At 47.6% G+C, this 22,530-nt stretch overlaps 1 protein-coding gene across 6 annotated transcripts in view; it reads left to right on the top strand.

The window, feature by feature from the left end:
- The window catches only part of SFI1 (SFI1 centrin binding protein), a 70,736-nt gene that overhangs the window by 44,644 nt on the left and 3,562 nt on the right, over positions 1-22,530 (top strand). For all 6 annotated transcript variants that reach the window (XR_012895936.1, XM_075898026.1, XM_075898028.1 and 3 more), the window contains 15 exons: positions 2,838-2,919; positions 3,155-3,333; positions 5,546-5,621; positions 9,115-9,210; positions 9,625-9,701; positions 11,849-11,951; positions 12,419-12,515; positions 13,346-13,506; positions 15,751-15,825; positions 16,452-16,526; positions 16,892-17,068; positions 18,328-18,590; positions 19,227-19,322; positions 20,745-21,027; positions 22,183-22,330. Coding sequence is in view for 5 of the 6 variants with exons in the window: in XM_075898026.1 (XP_075754141.1) it covers positions 2,838-2,919; positions 3,155-3,333; positions 5,546-5,621; positions 9,115-9,210; positions 9,625-9,701; positions 11,849-11,951; positions 12,419-12,515; positions 13,346-13,506; positions 15,751-15,825; positions 16,452-16,526; positions 16,892-17,068; positions 18,328-18,590; positions 19,227-19,322; positions 20,745-21,027; positions 22,183-22,330 (1,988 nt within the window). In the remaining variant the exon portion in view is untranslated. The remainder of the gene's footprint in view (positions 1-2,837; positions 2,920-3,154; positions 3,334-5,545; positions 5,622-9,114; positions 9,211-9,624; positions 9,702-11,848; positions 11,952-12,418; positions 12,516-13,345; positions 13,507-15,750; positions 15,826-16,451; positions 16,527-16,891; positions 17,069-18,327; positions 18,591-19,226; positions 19,323-20,744; positions 21,028-22,182; positions 22,331-22,530) is intronic.

Below are 22,530 nucleotides of genomic sequence, written 5' to 3'. Positions count from 1 at the left end.
GGAGTGAGATGCAACTAAACTTAAGTGTTGTTCCAGCTTTCTGATTAGAAAGTACATGACAAAGCACAGCTTCTCCACAGATCGGCAGTGTCCAGACCTAGATTTCTACAGTGTCTGCCTTCCTGGGAAGCATTTTTTCCTTAAGAAAGAAGAAAACACTTTCTTTCCAGCATATCTGGTCCCTGTTCCCACCTGGCTCTTCAATTTTTTGTATAGTCTAGAAATGATTATGTCCTAGGTTGATAAATTTCTGCCATCAGAAGTCAGGCTGCACAGATTAAAAACAAGACACAGGAGAGCCATGGTACTGTTAGAAGATGTCTTGCTTTTTAGAAGAGATGCATGTAGGCTTAGATTGAGTTTTGAGGGCAGCTGCTCTTCTGAAAGCAACTAGAGGAGTTGGTTTTGGCTAGGTTGGATTGCAATTGTGGTGTGCTGGAGATCAAGATAAAGAGCATGCCCAAAGCCCTTATTTTTCTAGCTCAGGAGGCTGAATGAGTTGATTATAGGCAAATTGGTTATTGCACAAAGCAGCTGATACGTGGTTTTTGCCTCTGCTTCCAGAAGAGTTAGGGATGTTAATGACTAGTTGGACTATCCAATAAGGAAATGTTTAGTGGATAGTCGAGTAGTGACTTGACTAGTCGCCCGCCCTCCTCCTATCAGAGAGAGGCAGCGGGGTGGGGAGCAGATGCTAGTGCGGGGGAAACTGTCCACATGAGTGGGGGTGGGGGCAGGGGAGGCTGGGGCTGTTCCCATTGAAGGCACTTTCGCTTTTGAAATGTACAGGAGCCCAGGAGGACTCCTTCTGGGCGCTTGTACATTTCAAAAGCAGAAGTGCCACCTACCCCCCTGCCTCTGAGAGGCAGCCGGAGGTGTGAGAGGGGACGCTGCTGTGAAGCAGCCCCTGTCCTCAGGGGTCCCAGTGGGGGTGCTGCTCCTTCCCCGCAGACGGTTATTTATAAGTTATTGCTTTGAGTTATTGCTTTGACCTTCCTGTACTCTCCAGGACCTTAGGTGGCATCTTCTGTTTCCTGCTCCTTGAAGATCTTATGTACTACTTCCATTTACTCTGAATGAGCAGAGAAACTGGTGGGCAGCATGACCATCAGTTTCAACAAGGTCTGTGATTGCTTGCCCCTGTGACAGCTGGCAACACCCTCCAGCACAACAGTAGGCTGAACCTTACTACAGAATCATAAAACACTAGAACTGGAAGGGCCCTCAAAAGGTCATTGAGCCCATTCTCCTCCCCTCGTGGCAGGACCAAGTCCTGACAGATGTCTAACTTGCTCTTAAATATCTCCAGGGATGGTGATTCCACAACCTCCCTAGGCAATTTACTCCAGTGTTTAACCACCCTGACAGTGAGTGAGTTTTTCTTAATGTCCAACCTAAATCTCCCTTGGTGCAGTGTAAGTCCATTGCTTCTTGTCCTATCATAAAACATTAAAGAGAATAATTTTTCTGCCTCCTCCTTGTAGCACCCTTTTAGGTATTTGAAAGCTGCTATCTTGTCTCTTCTCAGTCTACTCTCTTCCAAACTGAACAAACCCAGTTCTTTTAGTGTTCCCTCTTGTGTTGCATTTTCTAGAGCGTTAGTCATTTTTGTTGCTCTTCTCTGGACCTTCTCCAATTTCTCCACATCTCTCCTGAAATGTGGTGCCCAGAATACCACAGCTGAGACCTAATTAGAGTGGAAGAATTGCTTCTCATATCTTCCTTACAACACTCCTGTTAATGTACTCAAGAATCATGTTTGCTTTTCTTGCAACAGTTTCACACTGTTGACCTCATATTTAACTTGTGGTCCTCTATAACTTTAGATCCCTTTCAGCAGTACAATCACTTCCCAATCTGTATGTGTGAAACTAATTGTTCCTTGCTAAGCAGAGTACTTTGCATTTGTCCTTATTGAATTTCATCCTATTTACCTCAGACCATTTCTCCGGTTTGTCCAGATCATTTTGAATTATGAGCCTATCCTCCAAAGCACTTGCATCCCCTCCCAACTTAGTATCATCTGCAACCCTCAAGACCCACATTTTGAAATCACTGCTTTACATTTTCAAGCACTTCACAAACACACCCACTGATACTATTGTGAGGGAGGTAGGCAAGTCTATTATTCCATTTTACAGGAGAAGAAACTGAGGCAACCAGATTAAATAACTTGCTCAAGGTTTCGTAGTGAGGCACTGGCTAAGGAATGAATAGAACAGGAGGCCATTTGGTCCAGTACTTAGACAACTCTGCTAAGTTCATTCTCCTGTAAGTTTTGTGTCTTGATACTTTTCTGCAAGTCCATTTTACAGCATTTGCTAAATTTGTAACTAAAACAAAGTTGTTGAACCTGTCTCTAAACATGACAAATCACAGGGCATGATTTGTCTGTCTGTTGAGGTGGCAGGATTGAGTCTAAAGCTTTTGAAGAAGTTTCATGGGGTTAGATTGTATCATTTGCTTTCAGATACATTGTTAAGGTGACTGGAAATTAGAATAATCTGTGGAATACTGTGGGTGGAAGTAAGAAATTGTAGCAAATTCAGCAGGAGGAGGAATGTTCTCAATATCCAGTAGTCTAAGTGAGATTTCAAGCAGCATTGGAATGGACGGTATACTTCTGTGTGTAGCTAACTTTTTTTTAAAAACATAGGATAAAGAGGTATAGGTGAGTCCTAAAGCAGTCTAGCCTGGTGCTATAAAATCAAAGTAGCCGCATAACACATGATTTCAATCTGGACAGACTGGCATTGTCATAATTTGAATTCCATCAGTCCCTGACCTGTCTGAAAGAGTTAATTGGTTCCACTGATGTTCTTCATTCTTGCTTGCAGGGAATTGTTGATGAGACAGGTATTTGACACGTGGTGGCTGAGTGCATGTGAGCAGCAGGAGAACCGGAGGAGAGAGCTAGTGGTAAATGCAGCACTTCCCTTTCAGCCTTGCCAAGGGGTAGATTGAATGGTTTCCTGATCACTTCCTGTGAACATGAGCAACACAAGATGGGCGTGCACCCTTTGGTATTCCACTTGTTTGGTTGGGGCCCATATGAGACAATTTCTAGTGCCCATCACTTGCTCTGAGGAAGCTTTCCCTGCTGCTTATTACAACTTATATCATGAGTTCACCAGTTTTCTCCTATCCGTTGCAGGCCGTTCACCACTGTGAGCAGCAGGTGTTAGTTCGTTTCTGGGGCTCCTGGCGCAGGAGAACAGTGGTCTGTTTGGAGGAGCAAGAGGGCATGGCTCTTGCCCGTGATCATTACTGCCACCTACTGCTGTGGAACACTTTTCATCTCTGGAAGAAAAACATTCAGGAGATAAGATCAGAGTAAGAGGCAGCTTGAAAGGGAGACTGATCTTGATTCAATGTCCGAATCGGTCTCTTTCGCAAACAAGTTTGATTAATACCAACACTGACTCCTCATGTGTGTTAGAAACTGTTAGTACATCCCAATTCTAGTATATAGTATAGAGAGTTTGTCTGTCTGTGTCTGTTCAAGAATTTCTCCTAAACCAGGGGTGGGCAGTATGGATGTAGGAGAAGGATTCTGGCCTGGGGGAGGATTTAGGAAGCATGCGGGGGGGGGGAGAGGGAGGGGAAGGAGTGGGGCTGGGGTGCTAGAGGCAGGCTCTGGCTTGGGAGGTGCATACCTCTCAGGCAGGCTGTCCTTCCCTCCCTCTTCCCTCCGGCCCCCCTCCCCCAGAAGCCCCAGACCGCTGGCTGGCTGGGCATGTGGCTCTCTGCACTGTAGGAATGGGGGAGGGTGGGAGAGGCTTCACAACTGCTCCTGCCCTCAGCATACTCTCTCAGCTCTTATTGGTCAGAAACCAGCCAATGGGAGCTGAAAAATTATGCTGTGGCCTCACCCCCAGCAAAATCTCTTAGCTCCCATTAGGCAGTTTCCGGCTATAGGAACTGAGAGATTTTGGTGGGGCTTGGGGCTGCATGCTGAAGCCTTCCCCTCATTCCCCATAGCACAGAGCAACATGGAGCAGCTAGCCACTTTGATCAGCATTGCTCTGTGCTGTGGGGCAGTCGAGGGCCAGATCAAAAGTTTTGGCAGGGCAGATGTGGCTGCAGGCCATATCTTGCCTGTCCTGTCCTAAACTATAAGAGTTAGGTCCACTGAATTTGGTAGGCAGCCTTCTCTTATAACTTAGTAAGGTCAGGGCTTGGCTGTGCTAGAACAATGGGCTATGCCTGTAATGGGATTGCTTATCATAAAACCACACAGAAAAGAGACAGAATCTCCAAGCAGATGAAAGGGGTTGGTTGGGGGCTTGTTCTCCCCCTCCTCCCCCCAAGTTCAGAACTGTCCCAGCCCCAAGCCTCCCACTCTCTAGGTGCCCTTAGTGAGGGTGGGGGGGTGGGCGGGGCTGAAGCGCCCATACATACATTTGTACGGGGACGTTTCAGGCTGTTCCCCTTCAGGGAGCAAGGGAAGAGTGCACAGTTTTCTGTATTCCTCACTCTGGCTGGGGAGTACAGGGGGCAGATGAGCTGTGCATTAGTCTCGCTCCTGGACAGGGACAGGAAAGAGAAGAGCACACAGCCCTGGTATGAATCTGAGGGAGAGGTTAGGCTCCCCACCTCCCCTGTGGCTACCCGTAGCTTCTCCTAACCCCCAACCTTGACCTCTCTTACCCTCCTGCCCCCTGCCCTGAGCCCCTCATCATTCCTCCAGCCCTGACTCCTGCATCCCCTAGTTCCATGCCCTGAGCCCTTCCTCACTCCCTGATTCCTGCATCCACCATACACACCAACCTCTGCCCTGATTCCTGCATCTCCCAAATCCACATTCTCTGCCCTGAGGCCCTCCCACATCCCAACACTCCTCAACCCCCTCTTGAGCCCCCATACTCCACCCCACATTTAAATTTCCTTATAGGTACCATGTATCACAACGTCCTGCTCTGAGGTCCCCTGGGGGATTATGATATGACAGTACCCATAAGACCTTTAAGGACTGAACCAAGAGGAACCAGAAAAATAGGATGGACCTGTGATAGGATTGCTTCTCAGTAAACCTTACAGAAAAGAGATAAAATGGAGAGTTTTGGAGTAGTGCTCTGTTTTGGCACAGCTAAAGCAATGCTTAAGATTTGTAAATTAGAAGAAAATGTTTTGTAAACCACATTGACTACAGCCCCTTTTTGTTAAAACAAAGCAAATGATGATAAACATAGCAGTTTATAGGGATGCATTAAAATAAACTTGATGGAATTCCCATTTAAAAAAATTACTAAAAATAATTAAATGGAAACATTTTAACAATCCCCTTTTTACAAAAGCCATAATAAAAAATTAACGTCATACAAATAACACTATTTTTGAAAAATACAATCATTTAAATCATGTACATTTTCCTTTTATTTAAAAAAAATTAAGGACTCAAGCAACCCCATGTAAATGTGCTAGTGTTTACATATTTAATATTACTTTCCCAGCATAATTGCAAATGTGGAGTCAGGCCTCATGCTAGAGAAGCACAATATGCCTAGATCAGTAAGAGAACTGTCTAGTCTCTTTTTTCCTTTAGGAGGGCCAAAGAGATGAAGGCTGCAAGGTTTCATTATTCAAAGCGCCTGCAGTGGTCTTGGAGCAAGTGGAGAAAGGTAAGAATCTGAGCAGATAACAGAGGAGGATGCAGAACTCTCTACATATAGATTACTTGTGCTTATCATGTAGCTGCTTAACTAAAACACTGTATACTCATCATACTGGTTAACCTTGGGCTGTCCTAACCAGACACTGTTCCTTTCAAAGAGGGGTAAAACACTGCAATAAGGGAGGCATAGGATTACTGTGAGGAGGTGAGAGGGAGTTCTTTGTCCGACACGGCTCTCCTGATCACAGAATGTTATCTGGGGTGGGATGGCAGGACTGCGGCTCAGTGGAGGGGTTATCCAGTCAGTGGTTCTGGGACAGTTTGTGTGCGTGCGTGCTTCCCCCACCATTACACTCTCTGTGCTTCTCGGAGCATCACTTGCGTACTCTGGACCCTGAGGGGAACTGCTGGGAAATACCACATAGTTGTTTCTGTTCTCAGGAAGGTTTCCATTAAATAACCCTTTTTGGAAATAAGACAGTTAAGTTTTGTACCAGTCTTTAGCTCCATAATTGGCACCTGCATGAAACATTATTCCCAGTTCACAGAACCTGCTGGCAACCTTAGAATCATAGTATTGGAAGGGACTTTGAGAGGTTGAGTCCAGTCCCCTGCTCTCATGGCAGGACTATGCACCATCTAGATCATGGGTTCCCAAACTGGGGGGTGTGCCCCCCCCTGGGGGGGACATGAAGAAATTCCAGGGGGGGCACGGGGTGACCCATCCCCCTCCGTCAATCCGCCCCCTAAGTTTTGCTCAACAAGTTTTGCTGCTATTGGGGCTGGGCTGGGGCGTGAGGGTTTCTCAAAAATCAAAAAGGGGGCAAGATGCCGAAAAGTTTGGGAACCACTGATCTAGATCATCCCTGACAGATGTCTGTGTAACCCACTCTTCAATAAATATCTCCAGTGATGGAGATTCCACAACCTCCCCACACAATTTATTCCACTGCTTAACCACCCTGACAGGTAGGAAGTTTTTCCCGATGTGCAGCCTAACCCCCCCTTTGCTGCAATTTAAGCCCATTGCTTCTTGTCCTATCATCTGAGGCTAAGGAGAATAATTTTTCCCCTCCTCCCTGTGACACCCTTTTAGATACCTGAAAACTACGATCACGTCCCCCTCTCAGTCTTCTCCTTTCCAAAGTAAACAAGCCCAGTTCTTTCAGTCTTCCCTTATAGCTCATGTTTTCTAGACTTATAATCGTTCTTGTTGCCCTTCTCTGGAACTTCTCCAAATCTTTCTTGAAATGTGTTGCCCAGAACTGGACACATACTCCGGTTGAGGCCTAATCAGCGCAGAGGAGAGTGGAAGAATGACTTCTCGTATCTTGCTGGCAACACTCCTGTTCATGCATCCCAGGATTGTGTGTGGTGTGGTTTTTTGGTTTGTTTTTTTGCAACAGCGTCACACTGCTGGCTCATATTTAGCTTGAGGTCCACTATGACCCCTAGATCCCTTTCTGCAGGACTCCTTTCTAGACCATCACTTCCCATTCTGTATGTGTGAAGTGGATTGTTCCTTCCTAAGTGAAGCACTTTTCATTTGTCCTTATTAAACTTCATCCTGTTTCCCGCAGACCATTTCTCCAGTTCATCCAGATCATTTTGAATTATGAGCCTATCCTCCAAAGCACTTGCCACTCCTCCCAGCTTGGTATCATATGCAAACATAATAAGCATACTCTCTATGCTCTCATTTAAATTGTTGATGAAGATATTGAACCGGACCGGTTCCAGAACAGACCTCCTTCAATTTGTAACATCTCTTGCGAATTGGATAGTAGCAAAAAAAAAGTTTTAACCAATCTGTCCCCAGTAAAGACTGTTCCTTCAAGGGGAGCCTGGTGTTCCCTGTATAGGAGCAGAGTGCTCCCATGCTCCTACATCCATTCTAGACCATGCACGCTGCTGGCTGGGAAATAGCAACCCAGCATGCTCCAGGTACACTGAGTAGGGGCGCCGCCATCATCATGGCAAATCCTAAAAGCTCATAGTCTCCTTGCAAATCAAGTGCCACCTGGACTGATTGCGTATTCATTTAACATCCATCACTGGCAGTCAGGTAGTGCCACCAAAGCTTTTGGTGCCAACAGAATTGCTGGGTTTGGAGTGGCATTCCTTGGTACACACATTGCAACATGTTGCTCTATGCAAAGCAAGAAAGTCAGGGGAACCAGGCCAGTGCTGAGGGAAATGACTGGTGGGTTCATTTAGATTATCCTACTATTTTATCTTATCCTGCCACTTTATATGAAGCAGCTAACTGAGACCGCGAGAAAATTTCAGCCTCGCTTGGGGCTGGTATTTCACAAGGAGGGTCAGATGCTATTCGGAATATCAGCCTGAGGGATTATTGCCTTTTCCTAGGAGATAAAGATTTTGCTGATCGAGTGGTTGGAGGAGCAGGACTATATACCTGTTTTGCGGGGGGGGTCATAGGCAGGATTGCATTTCTGTTGTCTTAACTTTCCCATTAGAACTACCATAATCTCTGGTACCAAAGCAAGCCATGAAGAAATCTCTGATTTCCTTATGCAAGGGGGAACAGTCAGCACTGCACATCCCTTCTTTTGAACAATCTGATTGCTGGTCTCTTTTCCCTAAATTATCCTTAGATTAGTAAAGAAATTCTGGTATCTGAATACTGTGCAGTTCCCTTGTTACTCTTGGAAGACGTATTTGCTCATCATGGAAGGAGGGCTGGAATTGGAGTTCTGCCCTACGTATGCTATGTCACCAGATCCCACATAATAGATTTAGTTGTACTTTGGTGCTTGGGTGACAAGACTTGGCATCATGTGATACCAGCTTGTGGCTCCTATGAGATCCTTTTCCACCACAGAGAGGAAGATCAGGGGCTAGGAAAGGCCATGGGGAAGTTTCTCCAGAGAGTAGAGCTCTGCCTGGCTCAGCTCAGAGTTCTGAGAGTGAATTGAGGCTTGAATCCCAAATACAAGGGTAACTGGAAGAGAGACCATTGGGGAAGTGCTCTCAGCAGATCTATAGAGGAACAGTGAGAAAATGGAGCAAGGGGAGGATTCTCCATATTGGCCAGAGGGAAATGTCTGGCTGAAATGACCTGTAGAGTAAAGAGGGGGCAGAAGCTGTAGTGGGCACAGTCTTGAGAGGACACTTCTGGAAATAGCAGCAGAAGCTGGGTTTTGGAATGAGCAGCTGAAGAAACTGTTGAGTAGGGGACAGAGTGGTTCCAGGTTCCGATGACATTGGAATTGTTTTAATAGACGAGCCCCCCAAAAAGGAGGGGTGGTGTTTAACTTGGACAAGAGGCTTGGTGGCAGTTTGTGAACCTGAAGGGGGAAATTGAGGCAGCAGCCTGATTTGGTACCCAGTTCATGCAAGACACACTGCTCTATGGAAGTGATGCTTCCTTGGAGGTTGGGAATCTTAGGGAGTGACTTGTCTTGTCTTTCTCCTCCCTCCCCCCCCCCCCCCTTCCCCTACACACACTCTGATTTTTTTTTCTTTTTTGCTTGTAGTATGTGGAACATCGGTCTAAGAAGTGGAAGACATTGGTGCAAGCAGACATTCATTATCAGCACTCACTACTGGGCAGAGTCCTAGCTGCCTGGAAGGTAGGAGGATTATGTTTGTTTCATGGCTGTTGTTTATACCCTCTACCCAGAGGCTGGATTGTCAGATCTGCTTAAGTGCTTTAGGGCCCACATAGTGAGTGAGGCCTACTGCTGCTGTCACTACTGGAGAGGCTCCTTTGGTGAAGCACTGTGTTCCTATAGTACTCAGGTCCGAGATCTCTCCTGGCTTGTGTAGCTGCGTATATGTGATCTGTAGGTAGCTGCCAGTGACAAACCTCATGTTACTAGTGTATCATTGCTGCTGTTGTGAGCCACAAGAGAAATGCTGAACTCTGGTGGCAGCTTTTGCATCTGCTCCTGAATAGCAGCTCTGGAGAGTTCCCCAGAAAACTCCTCTCCTACGGTTATCTAATAGCTGTGCCGAGTCTCACTTCAGCACTGCTTCTCTTGCAGAGTTACCAGCAAAACATACAGAGCGTTCTGCGCCAGGGCGCTGAAAAGGAAGACGCGCATAGGAGGGCGCTGTTGCGGTAAGCCTGCCCATCCCTGTGCAGCTCTAGGAAAAAGCAGCTGCAGTGCAGTCAGCATGGCCGAGGCCTCCTTGACTGGCACATTCCCTGAGTGTATGACACTGGGAACTAACTCGCCCTGATTCACTGTCTGTCTGCATCTCAGCCGAACTGAAGGGATGGTAACATCCTCATTGGACTTGATGCTGGCCACGACCTTCTTGTGGATACGCAGGGTTGTGAGTCCCCTTGCTACTACCTGCCTTTAGTATCTGGAAGCCTTTTCTGTGCTTCCCAAAGGTTAGCTCCATGGACAAGCACTCCTTTCTAAGCCCCACCAGCCCACGTCTCTCTCCAGTCCTTGAGGCCTCCAAGGGCACCTCTACACTCTGGAGAAGATTGCCCCTCTGGAGGACTATCATCTAGTGTTTGATTCAGTAAGTCTAGTGTAGACACCTTCCCCCCCCCATCATATGCCGAGGGCAGCCCTCGCTGGCATCCTGTGCTCCTCATTCTGTGAGGAGTAAGGGAAGCAGATGGGCGTGTGTGCTCTCAGCCTCCCACAGTGTAGAGGCTGCAGTAGTTCTGCTTAAGCTGAATCCAACTATGAATCTGCTTAAGCTGAATCCAACTATGCATTTTGCATAGCTGGATGGCGTACCTTAAGCTGACCTGCCTGGTCTAGTGTAGACCAGACCCAAGTGTCTCCCTGGTGTATCCAGCTCCTGTTGCATTGGATACTCACAGTATTCAGATTGGTGCTTCCAACAAAACAGTACACCTCTGTTTATCAGTTTCACCTCTAATCACTGCTCCTCTTGACACTAGCATTTATATACGTGCATAGTAAAATCAAGTGTAAGTTATTTCACGAAGCATAGGGACTGAAATAATAGTAATTAGAAGTACTGGAAACAAATGATTACGTATGAAGTAAAATTGTGATATATTTTAGAGCTTAGACTTAATTAACCAGATGTTCTCTCATCTTGTAGAATAATGCTCATCCTTGAGTGCCTTACAGCCAGGTTGGCTGAGACCCTCCACTCATGACACATGCTGTTAGCTTATCTCCTAGGAAAGGACCAGCTGTATCCCTGTCCATTCCCAGACACAAACCAGTCCCATCTTTTGTCTTTATTCATAAACAAGGCACCCTCCTCCCTGTATTGTTTTTCATCGTTAGATTTCTGTTCTTGTAGATTTCAGTCTCTCTCCTTTTGCCTGTGGCTCAGTATGCAGGTAGGCATGGAGCATCAGATATATGGTACACAAATGACCAGACAGATATAAGTGTATGCTGTCTCCTGCCACTAAGGAACATCTCAGAGTATGTCACCTGGTGACTTGCCTTCCAAGATCTTAAGAACCTAATTTTCACTAGATAAGTAACTCTGCTTTAGTTGGGGATGGTCCTGCTTTGAGCAGGAGGTTGAACTAGATCTCCTAAGGTCTCTTCCAACCTCAAATGTGGTCTCTGCATACATTTTGCAGTGACGATGACCAGAGCGCTATTGGTCCTCTGTAGAGACATCACATGCCACTGCTTTGGTGAGCTATTGTGCACATAACCCTGCAGAGCCCTCTGTGCCAGTTGGCATCAAGAAATCCCTGGGGGGCTGTGCCTGTTATGTTATAAACCACTCTCCTAAAGCATCTTTTGTTCTGTTTCAAAGCCTTCTCCATGTGGCAGAACTGGTTTTGTGGTACCTGCTGGAGCCGTAACTCAGAACAAATGTAGGTTCAGTCCCTGATAAACATATTGTTAGCGAACGACCTCTTGCCCTTGCAGTGAATGGACTCTGCTACGGTCTTAGTCTCAGTGCTCGAGGAGCAGATGCACTTTGTCTTGTTTCTTAAATCTGGCAGGACCAGGAAGGGCATTGATCATCCTGCATTAACTGCAGTCACTTTAGGTTTTTGTGCCAGCTGAGAGCTGTATTTTGCAATTGTTTAAGTGCCTGACTGCACTTGGAGGCATGCTGTCAGGTGCTTGGCTTTGTTTAAAACGCTAGAAACAAAGGTGGATGTGTGGATACTGCAATTTTTTGGGTTCTTGTCATGAATAGAAAGGTGCCAAAGGCCAAGCCAGCTTCCAAGAAGTGGGGAAAAGTATGTGGTGAAATCACTCTTGATCCCTAGGTTTCTGTTTCCCACTTCGTCCTTAGACAGATGCTGAATACCTGGAGAGAAAATACTGTTGCCCTTGTGGGTGAAGCAAAGAAAGCTGTGCAGGCAGAACAGCACTACAGGAGATCAACTCTCTTGAAGGTGGGATGTGATGAGGGGACATAGGGTATGTGTTTAGCCAGGAAATAGAATTAGTCCAAGCAGTAGTACATTGCAGCCATTACAAAGAACGATGCAGAACTTCAGGAACAGCCTGCACTGAGTATCTGCCTATCTCAGCAGGGCCTCTGGGGCACTGGCTGTGGAGGAGTCAACATTCAATTCCATTTCTCAGAAGGGAATAGCATATCGGCTTTGGCTGTGGGAGGAAGACCCCTTCAAGAAATGCAAATTGGACCCACAGTTGAATGGCTGCTTGTGGGAACTCTGCTGTGGGGTATGGAATTCCCATTAGTGGAGGATTTTCCCACACCTGCAGCAGTTGACTGTGATGGGGTGAGAGGGTGTGTTTGTGGTAGTGAAGATGTGGGGCACTTGACTTCCACTCTAATCTCCAAAGAGTACTGAGGTATCCGTTTATATCCTGTCTCTCTGCTCTAACTCCCTAGGTGCTTCTCCAGTGGAGGGACACTACCTGTGTGCGGGTGTACTGCCGTCAGCAGGAGGCAGCAGCTCTGAGGGAGGCCAGGAAGTGTTTGGATATGGGTGAGCCTGGGGACTGAAGAATGTAAAGTGCTCTCCAAAGGAGCTAGTCACTGTGTTAGAGCTGTGGCTAGCTTCATTGCGTGAATTCTGACACGAATTTGTTACTGTGTGAATGCGAGAAGTTGCATTTGGTCTTCATAGATGAGATGAGGATGGTGTGTTAGTGATTTTGTTCTACAGGATTTTTTGCAATATAATGGGTGTCTTGGATTGACTAACATACTACAAATTACAAGATCCTTCCTACGATAGGAGGGATGGACTACTGCATAGGGCAATACAATCTGCCAGTCATTAAATGGTACCCTCAGTACCTCATTTATAAAGTAGGGCTAACGCTTGCTGCTTGCAAGGATTTTGTTAGGATAAAATCCATTAATTGTTATGAGGCTTAAATAGCAGTGATGAGGGCCAAACAAATATCAAGAGGTTCAGGAAAATCTTGGTTAAAAGTAACTAATACCCATCCAAGACTTACAAAACAGTTAATACATTTGTGTCTTAACGTCATAGCTCCCCCTATAGGGGTGAGGTGATATTATCCCCTTTTTCCAAGTGAGGAAACTGAGGCACAGAACAGTCAAGTTGCTTGTCTGAGGTTATAACTGAAATTGTTGGCAGAGCTGAAAAGACATTGCAGGTCTTTTGACACCCTATCCTGTGCTTTCGCTGCAAGAGCACCCTTCCTTCCAGGTGAAATACTGTTGTTTAACAATATTTCTCAGGGCCTACAAACCTGGAAACTGAAGAGCTGGTGGCTTGGATGCTCTTGACTGAGATAGAAATGGGTATCTTTTCAGTTCCTTGGTTCATGTGTCTTCTCTTCACAGTGCGCTTACGGGCTATATTTCTTCACTGGAAGGAATTCACCACAAGGTCTTTAGTGCTGAGAGTCCAGCTCAACACTGCAGCTCAACACCACCAGAGGCAACTGCTGCAAGAGTGCCTGGCAAAATGGAAGCAGTTTCATAGGCGGTGCATAGGGAAGATGGTAAGGAGGAGCAGGGATCATGGACATGGAAGCTCTAGTCTGAGGGAGAAAGCCCTCTCAGCAGTAGCTGTCCCTCTAGATCAGTGTTTCCCAACTGGTGTTCTGTGGAACCCTGGGGTTCTGCAAAGCAAAAGTTGGGGTTGCGCGAGGAGCCGGCACTCCCTGCCCCCCTCTGAAAGAGAGAGCGCTGGCTAACCAGCTTCTTACAGAAACAGCATGCTTGTTTCCCATTCCTCTCTGGCAACAGAGGCGTAGCGAGGCGAGGACAGAGGGGAACAGTTGCTCCCGGCCAGCATAGTAGGGGGGGTGTCGGACAGGGGTGATCCCACGTGACCCACAGCGGGGAGGGAGCCAGTGCGTGCTACCTGAACGGCTGGGGCTGTGGCATCTGGCAACTTAGTTCTGTGGCCTTTCTGCATGGTGGGGGAGCGAGAGGTCAGGAGATCCAGGGCTCCGCAGCTCCAACTGTGCAGGCAGCGCGCTCTGCCCTAGGACTCCCTGCACCCTTCTCTTCTCCCTCCCCCCCCCCCCCTGGCACAGGAAGGCATCGTGGAAGTAAGTTCCTGGGGTGCAACAGCCCCTGATGTTCAGGCAGTGCTCATGCTAGCTGTTTGAGGTGGGGAAGTGCAGTTACACACTTCCCAGAACCCAGAGGTGTTGCAGAATTGCCAGATACTGGTCCCAGCTGCCCCTGTCCCCTGCCCAAATCTCCTCCCCTCCCCCTGCCCAACCAACACTGTCCCCAGCACCCTGTCCCCAGCCCCCTGCTATCCACCCTAGCACTCAGCAGCACCATGGCCCTGGCCCTAGCCCCAGCACCCTGCCATCCACCCCAGTGCCCAGCAGGACCATGTACCTGACTCCAGCACCCAGCCACCTGTGCCAGCATCCTGCCACCAACCCCAGCAGCACCCTCTCTCAGCACCATCTAGCACCTTGTCCCCTGCCCCCACCAGCACAGTTGGGACCGCATTAGTGAGGCTTGGGGGTTTTGGAGGGTTTTTTTTTGTATCTCACTTGTGTGGCCCCAACTGACTTTTCTGTGGGTCACTGACTCCTGACTTAGAACAGGTTCCCCGCCCCTCTCATAAATAAAGACAATGCTAAAACCTTTTGAGTGTGACATATTTTATTTCAAAATGAAGCCAGGCCAACAAGCCCCCAATTGGGGCCAAACCCCCATTTCACTGCAGCATCCTAACACTTCTGCACCACCTGACCCCAAATCTGAGCCTATCATACAATGGAACCCCTGTCCTGAGCCTCTTACATCCCCAAACTCCTGCATCCCCACATCCTCAGTCTGCTACAACACTTCTGCACCATCCACAAATCTGTGTCCTGAGCCCGCCATACTCACAACCTCCTTCCCCTGAGCCCCTCACATATCCAACCCAAACTCTTGCACCCTCACATCCCCAAGCCTGTGGCTTGCTCAGCACCCCAACCTTCCACCTGAACCCAACACTCCTCAGCCTGGAGCCCCCTCTCCAAGCCAGCATCCCCTTTTCCACCTCCTCCTGCATACAAATTCCCTCCCAGAGCTAGCACCTCTCACCCCTTCCCACACCTAAATCCCTCATTCCCACCCCAGAGCCCGCGCTTCCTGTCTCAACCCAGTGAGAGTGTATAAGGGCTGGGGATAGCAAGTGATGGAGAGGAGGGGAACAGAGGATGGGGCCTCAAGGAAGGGGTGGGGTTTTGGGGAAGGAACGTGATTTTCACGCACTGGTGGGATCCCCCTTCTCCCCCCCCCCCTTTCTTTCTTGACAAACCTAGAGGTTCCTTGACATTCTGAAAAGCTGAAAAGGGTTCCATGGCCAAATAAAACTGGGAAACACTGATCTAGAGGGACAGTTTTACAGACTGCTCATTTCAACAGTCTAAGCTAGAGAGGATTGTGCGAGCCTTGTGCATTGTGGAGGAGTTAGCATCTTTGCACATCACCTGTCTCAGCATAAAGCCCTTGGGAGAAGGGGGTGCAGAGCATTCTCACTTGGTAGAGTAAGATTGGGAAGAGCTGAGAGAGACCCATATTGGCTTTTGGTAAGGGAAATCCATGCTGGGCTCTGGCAGTTTGGTGAAGAATGGACTGTTGAACGCTGTCTTACTGATGATGTCTGGCTGTCACTAATGCTAATGGAAGGTGATTATGGGTGGTTCTCTGTTTGGCTTTCCTGCCAGCTGGCTTGGATATGGGACATGTGCCTGTCAGTATGACTTACTGTGCTGATTCCCTGACAGCTCCTGCAGAGACGGGGAGACCAGCTGATGGCTTGGAGACTCTGCTCTGCTTGCTTTTCCTGCTGGAAGAGACAGGTGAGGAACTATGCCACAGAGACCGACATTGAGCCACCTCCTGGCCCTGTCCTGCTTCCTCCTTCAGACTCCATCAGCTGCACCAAAATCCAAAGGGATGGGGGGAGTACGCAAGCGTGTGTCCAAATATCTTCTGGGCTGGTGACTTCATTAGCATGGGGGGGGAGGGTTTCCAATGGCCTTAGGTAACCTCCTCAGCCTAAAGAAGAGGGATGGATTTCAGGGAAGTCTGCATTACTTACCTGTGTGGGTCTGTCGGGCTACAGTGTGCAAGGGTGGGCAGTGTTCCAAGAAAAAGCCACCCCCAGTTAATGGTATTCAGCAAATCTTTCTTATTGCTAGTGGAAATTTCCCATGGGTGGTGAGTGGCAGCACAGCAGGCTAAAGAGTTAATCCTTTTTGCTTTCAAAACAGAAAGGTTAATGTATTTCAGCCTCTCTATAGGCAGGGTCCTTGAGCCTATGTGCAATGTGTGTGGCCCTTAGGAAGCAGCTGAAAGCACAGGGAAGGGATGCATTCTCCCACTGCTATCTCCATCTCTGTAAATCACATTGCTTCATCTTCTGAAATCTGTGGGGTCTAGCACATAAATCCCTAACCAGGTGCTGTGTGACTTCTACTAACAGCTGTTGCAGAAGCAATGGGAACGGCAGGAGACAGTGCGGGCGCTGTGGCACTGGTCACTCTCACTACAGGGAAAGGTAAGGAGTGCGTATGGTACACTTTGGGGTCTGCACTGCATGTGCATGTGAAGTCAGCTCCATGGGGCAGGCAGGTCAGGGACCATTTCCTCTCAGTTTCATCTTCAGTGTTTCCTGTGCTGCTCTGAGGTATTGGGTATCTTTTTGGCCCATGGTTCTCCTCCTCAGATAAAAATCTCCCTCCTCTGTCTAATTCTGGCTCGTTTCCTCACCCCATCTCCTGCCCCTTTAGGACAGAGATTAGCCTCTCTGGTTGTTACTGTCCTGTGGAGGGACTTGGGATCTGCAGGGGGAGTTTTTGGTGCACAGGTAATAACTCTTGCAGCATTACTCTTGCAGCTTGCGGTTCATTCTCTTTACTGCAGGTGTTTGATGCCTGGCTGGGGTTTGTCCGGGAGCAGCAGCGGAAGAAAGGCCGCATTGAAAAAGCGGTAGGGGTTTACCGTGCAGCCCTGTTGAGAGAGGGTGTGACCCAGATCTTGAGGTACACGGCTGGCATGAAGCAGTTCCGGGGGCAGCTTCAAGCCCAGCACCAGCTGAAGGTAAAGGAGTCTCACATCATTGCTCTGTGCTGGGCATTGCACCTTCCCTGGAATGAGGTGGGATTTCAGGTTTTAGGTTCATCACTGATCTGAGCTATAGGTACCTCTCTGTCCTCATTTCCCAGCACAACTCACTATCCATTTGCTCAGCTGGCACTGTAGCACTCGAGACAGGTGCTGCCAACTGGGAGCCTTTCTTGGAGGCTACTTTGGGAATGACCAGCACCACCTGCCCAACAGTTATGCACAGGGCCCAGCGAGGTGAGAGCTCTGCCTGCCAGGGTCTCTGTGCTCTGGGAGGCTGTGCCAATGTAAAGCATTTTGGATACCTGGGAAGATGCTGCATCAAACCCAGTTCTAGTCTGTTCTTCACTCGACTCCTTCCAATGTGATGGCTATGCCACAGCTACACAAAGGGAGTCTGGGAGTGCCAGCCATGGAGCCTGGGGCTTGTGTGGATTAGAGGCAGAGCAGCCCCAGGAAGCTGAAAGCCCCATTGTATTTGGAAACAGAATTCCCTGTAAATGATAAAGAAAAAGTTGGTACTAACTTACAACATTTGTGGCTGCAGGGACCATAGTACTTTGGGAATGACGCCTAGCATTTGGAAGGGACCCAAGTTCCTCTCTGGCCAGGCTTCCTTGCCTGTTTCTAATTTTCAAGGTGGAGGGGGCTCACACCCCTCCCTGCTAATGTGTGGCCTGATGCACTGGTCTTTGTGCCCCTGAGGGGGCTGATAACTGTCTATATTGGAGCACAACAGGTCCAGGACTGTAATTCCAGCATCAAGAACTCATAGACTCTAATGCTAGCAGATCTCATCTGGAGCATCTAGTCTGTCCTGCACCATGCAGGAGGTCAGAGACCTTCACTCACACACACACCCTCCAGCAATAGATGAGGAACCTCTGGCTGAGTTACTGAAGCTTTCAAATCATGCGTTAAAGACTTTAAGTTCCAGAGAATTCACCACTTACAGTATTTTAAACTCTGTCCCGTGCTGCAGAGGAAGGTAAAAAGCACTTGAGGTCTCTACCAATCTGATGGGGGAGGGGCGATGAGGGAGAGAATTCCTTCCTGACCCCAAATATGAGATCAGTTTAGACACAAGCGAGACCCAGTGGCCAGAGACCAGCCTGTTAAACTAGCTACTTCCCTGCCTCATGCCTGCCTTGGAGAGCCCTCCTTCCAGGGTGCCATGGTGCTGTTTCCTCCTACTCGCATCCATCAAATGATCTGCTGTTCTTTGTGCTTGGCAGGCAGCCTACAGCCTTCACCAGACAGTGTCTCGTTGTGCCCTACTTTGGAAACAAAAGGCTCTCTGTCGGAGCCTAGACAAACCTCTCTCCCTTCTACCTTCTCTGAAGAAGAGAGTGACATTTAAAGTTCCCATGCCTGATGCCAACTCTGGGGCAGGAGGAGATGCAGCGAAGGCAGCAATTCTGTGCTCTGTGCCACAGCCCTTGAAAACTGATGATTTGCCGTTCCTCTCTGCTGCCAGGCATTCAATGCTTAGTGAGCTGTGAGTGTACATTTCAGCACATTCTGCACTATCCTTGTGTTGCATTTCTGAGATGCATTGCTTAAATCCTAAGCTACCTGGTGGCTGCTGTGAATCTTCACACCGTTTCCCTTTCTTTCCTGATGCCTCATGGTACGTCTGTTAATGCTGAGATTTATAACAGAGCTGATGCATAATGCATGCAGCTGCCCATGAATAATGGAAGGGCTGATGACCTCACACTTCCTTGGCAGCCCGATCCTATCTCAGCCCTGCCCATCTTAATAACCTCCCAGTAGAACTTCCTCATTGCATTATCATGGATTACTGGAGTCCTGGTCATCTGAGAGGGAAATCAAACAGGAATGCCTGCAAAGTATTTGTAGGAATAGAACTATCACCACAGAACTCCTCTGTCCACAGTGAGCTTCTCACTAAGCTGTGCTGAAATCAGTCCATCTTCTCCCCTACTTCATGGGAAAAGGGAACTGTGTGCTTTCTGAAAGCTTATTTCCTATAAACCTCACCCCAGCATTGCTGGTGATTTTATTATGCATATGTATTTTGCAGGGACAGGAGCATGGTGGGGGAGGAGAGATTTTGGAAAGCTGCTTCAGTCAAGGATGTGATCTTAGCAAATTGCCCTTGTTTTCTCAGAAACACCATCCGTCAGGGAAGATTACAGCCGCGTAGACCTGACTTCCTATTGCAGTCTCTGGAGAGAGAGGGCTTGTTGGGAATACCATTCAGTGGGTAAGAACACTCAAGTGTGACCCTGTTAGTGTGGCAGGAGCACAACTGAATGTATCATGTCAATGTGAACTGAGATGTATTGCGTTGTGCTGCAGTCTTGCTTTATATAGATGTCTCTTCTGTGCAACATGATGGGCAGCACAGTGACATTAAAAGCTTCAAATCTCTTATCAAATGGAAAAGAGTAATGGTGCAGTCAGAAGAGTTACCCTACTATGAGTTAAGAGCTTATTTTCACCAGTACATACATTTGAGGGAAAGTTTGAATTTAGGTAATTCATCTAAAAACCAGCAAAAGAGGTGCAAATTCTACTAGTTTAAAGGCTTTGGAGTTGCGTGTAGAGTCTCATTTATTTCTAGAATGTATGGGTTCAGTTTACAAGCAAAAAGTGATTTTTTTTACTAACTGCCCAACTCTGCACCTTAACCTGGAAGTTGAGTGTCACACTGGGTATTTTCTGGGCCATGGTTCCTAAAACCCTGCCCTCACTTGCCCTGGGAATTTAATTTTAGCCTTGCCATTAGAACGTCATCCACAATGTTGTTAATGATGTCTGAGCTAGAATAGAATCCTTCTCCCCTTGCCTGGACTGAATTTGCTCTGTGGAGCTAAGAGGAATAAGAAGTGTTTGTTAGTCAAGAAACACACCAGAACTGACCCCTACTTTCCACAGGGGCAGAGCAAGGAATTCATTTTTGCAATCACTCTTCTGAGGGTGATTTACGGTGCTAAGGATGTTCCAGGAGCCAGCAGACATGCTGTCACTTCTCTCGGAAATGAATGGGTTGAAGCTGCACATGCTGGAGAAGCAAAAGCTTTGTTGAAAGCAGGAAAGCTTTGTTCAAAGTATTTAGTAGGCTCTTCTCCAAGCACTCTTGGAACTCCACTTTTCATAGCAAGTAGTACAGCTTGCTCTTGAGCCATTCTCCGTGGTGATTAAACCTGGATCAGGTCCCACAGTTGGGACCAAAATGAGGTAGAAATACACTCCCAGGATGCTTTTCTGTTTAAAAAAAATGCGGAGAGCTTCAGGTTGAAGTTCTCCAGGATGGGAGATACCAGACACCATCTCTGTTGGATGCTTTTTTGATCTTTGATGATTGTGTTTGTTGTTCCAGGTTTGTTGCCTGATAAAGAAGTTAATATAGGGTCCTAACCAGGTTGCCATTACCCCTTAGCACTGATGTTTTTCCTAGCAGAATCTTCATAGCTTCTGATGATTGTGTCAGATTGATAGCAAGGTTGCTAAGCCACATGAACAGTATTTTTCAGGTGGCTTATGGGCCTGAATCTTTGCAGTAGAATAACCTCCACTAGTGTGAATGGTCAAAATTGTTGTGTTGCCCTTCTGTCTATTCTGGATTGACTAAAAGGTGACTATGGGCTGTCTGAAAGTTACAAACCTTTCTCTTTCCTTCTAGACTGGAGGGACTGGAGGTGCCTTTGCTGCAAACATCCATGAGCAAACATAGGGCCCAGGCTGAGGCTCTACTCACCTCAAATCAAACAGAGCAAAGCAGGTGTAATCAGCTGTCCCAGCTGGATAGCACTAGTTACACCTCAAGCCCCCTTCCTGTGCCTACCCCTCTGCCTGGTGTATCATCTTGGATGCCTGTCACGTGCCATCCTGCTCAAACAAGTCCAAAGCCAGTGCTCTTGCCTCCTTCGTCCTTCATGTCACGTTTGAGAGGTGAATCCGAAAAGGTGAGTTTTATGCAGAACTAACTAGAATTCCAAGTATCAGAGGGGTAGCCGTGTTAGTCTGAATCTGCAAAAGCGACGAAGAGTCCTGTGGCACCTTATAGACTAACTGAAGTGTAGGAGCATGCATCTGACGAAGTGGGTCTTTGCCCACGAAAGCTTATGCTCCTAGAATTCCAAGCAACTGGAGTTGGCTGATGCTGCCTTACTGTCTGACTTTTATGTAGGGCTTTCCCCTTCTTGCCTGAGCTGGCCTATGCGTCTCCTAGCCCCAAGTCTTGCCTTTTAATAGAACTAATTAATAGGCTCTCAATGCACATCAGGTTTATCTCCTTCACATGCCACAATCACTGCAGTGACAATCTGAAGCAGCAATTTGCTTTTTGGCTTATTCATGAATGTGGGATTGTAATAGAATGCTCCTCTTTCCTGCTCCTGATCCTCTCAGCAAGATGTTGTGACTAGCTGTTGGCAGCTGAGTGCTGCTGTATTAAAGGGTTCAGGGTAGCTGCAGCCAGATGAAATCTAGTTGAGACTCACTAGATGTAATCACAGCTTCTTCCTCTGCAGATTACTTTAGCAAACAAAGGGATGGGGAGGGGGAATGGAATTCTGCAAACAATTGAACAGCATTTAGATTACTTTACTAAGTGGTGGAGTGGAGGAGTTGTTTACCCTCCAGAAGAGATGGGAAAGCTGACTCCATGAAATCTCAGATAAGGAGCAAGGTTGACTGCAGAGGTCAATGGAAGGAAGGCTCACGCTTTGTCTATGCTCACCAGGAGATTAGGTGCTGCAGGGATTGATCTCCAGGGGGTCGACTTTGTGTCTCTAGTAAAAACCGGCTAAATTAACCATTAAACATGCTCCCCTCAATCCTGCTACCTCACCCAAGCGTTAAGAGTAAAGGGCGTTGACAGGAGAGTTTCTCCTATTGACCCCCTGCACTGGAGAGGCTGCTATAACTCAGATGAAAGTACATCAACTATTGCGTACCTTAGTTTGATATTGCTTCCTAGTGTAGACCTGGCCTAAATATTTTAGGCCATGTACATAGAGTTCTGGTTTAAAGCCCTCTGTGGCCCTGCTCACCTGAATCCTATTTCAGAGTGGTGATGGCTGAATTGGTATTGCCTTATTGTACTCCTGCCTTTGTAGAATGAAGGTCAGTCCCTGAAAGGTCACCTGGAAACTTTTCTACAAGACCCTGAACAGGTCACTGCGGAGGAGAGGAAGCAGCTAGACTCGCAGGCACATCTGCTACCCAAAGATGTAGCAGGAAAAGAGAGCAAGCCAAAACCTGCAGGTATGTTCTCAGCAATAAACTACAGTAGCCATCCCCCAGGCAGCACTGAGCCTGCCCCAATATGTGTAATACTAATACAGGCCGCGTAGGATACTGTGTGCTGGGAAGTTTGGCTTAGGCTCCGTTAACCTCTTGTGGGTCATGTTCCAGGCAAAGGTGAAGAACCATTCTGTAGCTAGCATGAGAAGAGATGCTAGAAT

The sequence above is a fragment of the Pelodiscus sinensis genome, chromosome 15 (genome assembly GCF_049634645.1).
Source record: "Pelodiscus sinensis isolate JC-2024 chromosome 15, ASM4963464v1, whole genome shotgun sequence".
Taxonomy (NCBI): domain Eukaryota; kingdom Metazoa; phylum Chordata; order Testudines; family Trionychidae; genus Pelodiscus; species Pelodiscus sinensis.
This window is presented reverse-complemented; position numbering and strand designations above follow the sequence as displayed.